At 34.4% G+C, this 6,469-nt stretch overlaps 1 protein-coding gene across 1 annotated transcript; it reads right to left on the minus strand.

Annotated features, from left to right (window-relative positions):
- Positions 1-2,298: 2,298 nt before the first annotated feature.
- LOC18040117 (expansin-A5) lies at positions 2,299-3,866 on the minus strand. The gene is made up of 3 exons (XM_024182806.1): positions 3,702-3,866; positions 3,322-3,610; positions 2,299-2,938 (listed from the first exon to the last, which is right to left on the minus strand). The coding sequence occupies exons 1-3, from the start codon at positions 3,823-3,825 to the stop codon at positions 2,629-2,631; spliced, it is 723 nt and encodes a 240-aa protein (XP_024038574.1). The 5' UTR covers positions 3,826-3,866; the 3' UTR covers positions 2,299-2,628.
- Positions 3,867-6,469: the final 2,603 nt, after the last annotated feature.

Raw genomic sequence — 6,469 nt, forward strand, 5'->3', positions numbered from 1 at the left:
CGTTACAGCTAATCTCAATAATGGCTTGCAATTGGCATCAATCTAACCGTTAGTTACAAGACGCACGCCTTAAATGAACACCCCGTACATAACATCATTGATGGACCCAATGAAAATGGATTCGACACCATAAGTTGGAATTCCCCGTCGTATCACTCTGATTGCCAACCAGCTGGCTCACACAAATTAATTTCGACCATTACATGTGTATCCATCCTTATTTTCTCTCCCTTGCCATCACTGAAAAAATGGACCTACTTAGATTTGCACTCTTATTCTGAAATTAAATTCTCCATTATTTTGCTGCAAAATACTAATAAATGTTGGAACTTGCAACCCATTTAAATTTTAATTTTAGATAAATAGATGGACGTTTACTTGTAAAGATCTCCAAAAAAGACAATTATTATCATCATAACAAAACCCAATTATGTAATTAATTGCTTTGTATTAAATTTAGAGACGCACGCCGGCAGGCGTTCTTCGCCCTCACAATTTTACTTTGGACTTGAGCTCTCTTTATTTTCGTTCAAAACACGTCTACCTTTGAAAAAAAATCTAGTAGGTTTAACATATATCCACTTGATTAATTAAAGGCAACTTTAGGATTAGAAGACCTATTCGGAATCAATTTTGCTAACTGGAAATGTGATTTGTGATAGAAGGTTAGGCTCAACCCAAATAAGCAAAAGGACCCATAATGCTGAAGTAACGTCGGACAACATCAAATCTTGCAACACAGCTTGGTTAGATGCCGACTTGCCAACAACTTCTTTTTACTGAAATTTTAAGATATTATTAGCATGTCTCTTACGTATCAAATCATATGTGTAAGCTTCCTACTGCTTAATAATAACAACACTCATATACTTGGCCGAGATTATTTTATGGTTTGCCAACTGTAGTTTTTAAGTTATAACACTAAAATATTTGATAAATGCTTGTTACTTTAATTTGAAAGTTAAGTTAATTTGAATCCATACTTGTATAATAAAAAAAAAACCTATAATAATTTTTTTTTCTGTTTGTATTAAAATTTAAAATCATTTAACTACACACTATCAACTTTTATTTATAACTAAAGTTCCCCCCCCCCCCCCCCACAACTCACAATGGATGTGACTTAAAAGTTATAACATTTCAATATCAAACTTTAATAAGTCTTTATCAGTGCGAATATTTGTATGTTAACAAGTTTGGAAAAATTTATATAACGGTGTAAAAGTGCTGAACATTTACCAACGTATAACTATTAATTAAGAATATCTGTGTTTTACAATTTGCATGCGTGAGCATTTGAGAATTTGAACGATCTAACTAAGAGAGAACATTTTTAATGAAAAATAAAAATATTTTATCTATTCAATCATAAAGATGAAATCTATCAACTCAATCTTTGATATATGAATTTTAACTCTTATATATAGTCATTTTTTATTACAAACATCAATCTAATCTCATGCTTTAAATAACGAATTTGAGCTAAACGATAGTAAGTAGTTACAGTTTTTTTAAAAACTAAATTATTAATAGTTACGTACTGCACTCGAGCTAAAATCTGACAAGAGAATGGTCGCTCTTATTATTATATAAAAGATATGAATTTCTTTTTGATTTCATAACAAATATAACCTGTTGGTTCGTTTTCATTCTGCAGATACTGTAATTATGATCCTCTACAATTTGCATGAATCCAGTTGTGTTATTTTTTCTCCCTTTACATGCGTCGGTGCCTTCTCTTATTGTCGATTTAATTCAATCAAAAGTCACCAAATTTTTTTTTTTTTTATTTTGACCACGAGGTATCCTGGGGAGGGCCTCAACTGTGGGAGACACTTTTAAGCCCGTACCACAACCCATATTAGAAGTCCCCGCTCGAACCGAGAGGCACAGGTTCTCCCAACAAAGGTTAAGCAATGTTCCTGTTGATTTTTTTTTTTTTTTTTTTTTAAAAAGTTAGTAGAAAAATCCCTTCAATTGCGAAATTATAATAATAACAGCTATTGTTGTTTCTCCAACATATATATCAATTAAGTAGATGATTTATTACCAATACTTGTTAATATGTCCAACATAAAATTGAAAAAAATTTGAAATTGAGGTGCTATATATATTCGTCAAACAGTTCTTTTTCATCACGAGTATCAACGCATTTTAAAATAGAGATTTGAAATTAAGCAGTGTTATCTAACTTCGTTTGTTAGATTTTTATGAAAACTATTGCGAGACAGACTGAAATTTTTACCTTTCACATTGCACAAATTGAGCTAATTAGGAACAAAAGGAGAATATATTATAACAGCTTTTATTTATATATATATATATATAATTTCATTAATTTACCTTACAAAAGCATTAAGGCAATAACAAAATGCTTTCTACTATAGCACTTCTCAAATACATTTTATGTATTGGAACCTGCTTTTAAGCAGAATTTCTATCACTTCTCTTTTATCTCCCAGCAGCAGCCACTCAAGTCAAAAGCATGAAAAAACTGCATGCAAACACTCTCATAAATGGTACTAAAGCACACAAGGGCCAATTCAGAAATAATTTTGTACGTACCCATATCGCTAGAGCTAATTAAAAATACTTAAAAGGGTTGCTTGATTTTAACTTAAATTAAGCCTAATATCGAAATTGTCTGCCGGTATAAGTCTGCCCAAATGACCAATTAGGAGGGGCAACATTGTAAGAAACAACACTGTGGCCATTACTTGTGGTCACAACAAAAGAGAGGCTTTGTCCATTAAGATACGAGTTGCTTTGCCAGTTTTGGCCCCAGTTTCTCGACATCGGTTGCCATCTAGTCCTTGAACCTTTGATGGATACAGCATGCACGTCACCAGCTCCTCCCACGTTTGTTATTAGAACTAAATTGAAGTAAGAATGGCCATTGATTGTGAACCTTATGCCCCCATTTCTCTTGCATCTCACCCTGAAAAAGTTTGCATAAAGTCAGGTTTAACAGCTTAAGCCGGTCGGTGAAGATCTGAAAATTAGTAAATAATAATGCAAGACTGATACCAAATGATTAAGCCTGAATATGGCTCACAAAAATTAAACAGTATTTACCAAGCCTCTTTAGCGTACAAGACTGACATCAAACATGCTTCTCACACAAAAGGCGAAAGTAGAGACCTATGCAAACATATTGGAGTACTTGAAAAGACCTTTTAGTTAGCGGTGAAACTAACATTTTTGTTCCATAAGGAACCATAATGAAAAATAACAAACTCAAGGCGAGCATAAGACAAAAACTGTAATTAACTGTAACGGTTAGAACATAATATTTACATATGTTTCATTTCAAACACTTACCTTCTGTAGATTACAGGAACAATACCAGCTCTATACTGGGCAATGTGTTGGAAGACAGGCTGAGAGAGATCAAAGTGGTGGTTAGGAGGATCACACCAGCCTCCAGGAGGGCAAAAGTTAGTGGCAGTGACAATGATGGAGCCACGCAGGCACCATTGCGGGTCATTAGCGCACATAATTTGAAAGCAAGCTCCACAACTTAGGCCATTGTTGAACAAAGCAGTGCTAAGTGCTGCGGTATTAGTACCATAACCTTGGCTGTACAAATTGCCGTACCCACAAGCGCCCCCTAAAAGAAAAGTTTACCAAAATACAATCACCACATTGAAATTTTACTACAACTTACATACTTCAGTTTTGTTATGTGACATTTTACATACCCATTGTGCCAGAAGCATCACCACCTCCATAGAAAGTTGCATGAGCATTAATCCAACCTCCATAACCTTGAACGGATGAGACCAATGAGAGAAACCCAACACAAAGAATCACCCAAAGAGCCATTTTTTTTTTCCTGCAAAATATGGCATATTAGTACTAGAATGTAACATAGTACTGTAACTAATGACTAACTATATAGTATGATTAAATTGGGAGAGAAGGCAAGAAAATGAACCTTGGAAGGAGAGTTTGTTTGAGGAAATGAAAGCTTGAGGGGAAATAAATAGAGTTAGAGGGCAGTCAACATCAAACAGGACTGACAACCTGACAATTATCTTTGAGCCTGTTGGGAACATGCAAATGGTAACAGTAAGTTGTTTTTGGGACTGTGATTTTTGTAGAAACAATGTGGTTTTCTTAATGAGGTCTTGCTAGTGGTTTTGGGGCTTCAAAGCTCAAACCGCGTGGTTTTGAAGTTGTCCAGTGTCCTTTTTGACAAATGCCATGAAAATGAATGTGGTTTTAAGTGAATATGGCATAGAGCTTTAGAAAATTTGAGCTCTAGATGTAGACAGACAAAATGGGACTGGCTCATTAGTGTAAATGGAGAAATACTTGTGAGGGATATAGCCTGAATAGACCTCTCAAAAAAATATGTTAGTCACTTAAAATGTCACGAGTAAAACTTGGGTAGGACATACGCATTACAGATATGACCATCCAATACATTTTGACATACATACACTTAATTTGAAATTAACCAATTATAATGAAAATAAAAAAATAATAATAATAAGTTGAAACACATGACAAGAAGATTGCAGTAAAAACATGCATTGTCTTTTGAATCACTGGAAATGGTTCGTGCGGAAATTGTTACTTTACAGTAAGAAGATTGCAGCGACTTTAGAACTTATCCAAATCTTTTTGTAACTACTTGTTCATACACTGTAGGAATAGGATATCGGTTGCTGTAGCCTGTAAAGCCAGACCTTCACGGTTTTTGTTTTCGAAAAACCTGTAAAGGAATCATAATGCACTAATTTTTTGCATTATTGGGTGGGAGGAGTATGATTGCTTTGGATGCAGATTTAATAGAAGCCGTGTAGCATTCTTCTTTTGATACTACATGGTAAAATTTGAGAATTCAATGAAGATATATTGATGAATTAAAGGTATGAGATAGTTGATATATTCCCTAGTTATAAAGTCTTTAACTCTAAAGTGTCCATGCGGTCTATATCTGTGTGGTGACATTGCTATCAAATGCCATTCATGGAAGTGGACTTGATAATGGGATAAGTGCACATGTATGATGTTCTTGTGTTTGATGAATAGCTTGATCTGATTGAGAAATGGTGCCGTCTCATTTATTATACTAAAAATGGTGAGCGGAAATTGCAATTTGCCTTCCCACTAGTTCTTTTTTGGATCTGATTTAGAGCTCATCAAAACAAAATTATAATAAAAAATATTACTTCATAATCTAATTTTAATTTGATTGTAAAGAACCCAGATAATAAAAATGAAGGGTTAAATCCGTTGATTGAAGTTCTGATCAATATGAAAAGGAGATGCTGTGATTGGTAATTCAAAATATAGCGAGATTTCTATCTAGAACCTCCAAAAAATTGCCGCGGTAACTGGGTTTTGGGCTCTCTCTTATCACTTTCACTGAGGATTCACCAAAGCTATGTGTAGGGCCAGCACTGTCCATCTCTCATTAAGTGGAGACATTGCAGCTTTTTTGCATAGCAACAAAACGCTTTCTTATGGTAATAAAGATTTTGCTTCTGTGTGCTTCAAAACCTTTTGCTGCTTTGAAGCTATAATGGGTCATGGGTGAGTAGCATTGAAAAGAACCAGTATGGTGGGTGGAAATATGACCAATTTTCTGATCAATACTTTAAATTGTGGTTACTTTAAGATGTCCATGAGATGAGCCTAAATATTAAAACAACTCATTACTATCATTTTCACATATTGGGTGTGTCTCGTTTAGGATTTAATGTTTTTTCAATGAACATCGCTAACTAATTTAATGTTGTCATTTGTCAATGACCATCGCTAACTAACTAAACTTTTTATCCCACTGATGAAAATTCTAAGGCCAAATGCATAAGTTGCTTCATGACCATGGTCCCATATCTTTTTGCACTAACAGAGGATCAGATTTTGAAGAAAAGAAGTCCCTTCTTGATTTATTAAAAGAGAGAAGGTTGCTTTTGAATTAATAATTTCATGAAACTCCATTATCAATGGAGACTTTGCCTAGTAAAGTGCAAAGAGACATATCTTTTAGACTAGATTAGGTGGGACATAACATGCTTTTGCTTGAAAACTGACTGCTCTTGTGACAAATTTCGTTGCTTGATTTCAGAACCTTAAGAGGAAGTGTGAAAAACGCTTCTCATCAGAAATTAATAATAAAAGCATGGACATCCAGGTGTTTGGTAAATAATTAGTTTTACAGGCCACTCATTTATAATTAAGAGCCGGTGATTCTATTTCATAGTGGCCACAACATTTTATGTTTTTAGATTAGATGGGAATCAACTTGTTCATATATTTACAACGAATCATGGGGCCAAGCCTTTTGGGGGCATTCTGAAATATAGCTTTCAGCATACATGCAGTCAAGCAACTCATGCTCTTGCATAAATTCAGAATAAGATGCCATGATATGGACTTCAGTGGTAGCTTTAACTTTCTGATGCAACACTCATGTGTGCTTGTTTGAACTTGAGTTTTAAGAGCATGTGAAATC

This window comes from Citrus clementina, unplaced genomic scaffold (genome assembly GCF_000493195.1).
Source record: "Citrus clementina cultivar Clemenules unplaced genomic scaffold, Citrus_clementina_v1.0 scaffold_6, whole genome shotgun sequence".
Classification (NCBI taxonomy): Eukaryota; Viridiplantae; Streptophyta; class Magnoliopsida; order Sapindales; family Rutaceae; genus Citrus; species Citrus x clementina.

Bases quoted from the DNA above. Each gene is read 5' to 3' on its own strand.
- LOC18040117 (XM_024182806.1), bottom strand. From the start codon at position 3,825: ATGGCTCTTTGGGTGATTCTTTGTGTTGGGTTTCTCTCATTGGTCTCA. The intron at 3,611-3,701 runs GTATGTAAAATG...CTTTTCTTTTAG, and splicing joins TGATGCTTCTGGCACAATGG to GGGGCGCTTGTGGGTACGGC. The intron at 2,939-3,321 runs GTAAGTGTTTGA...AAACTTTTTCAG, and splicing joins GTTCCTGTAATCTACAGAAG to GGTGAGATGCAAGAGAAATG.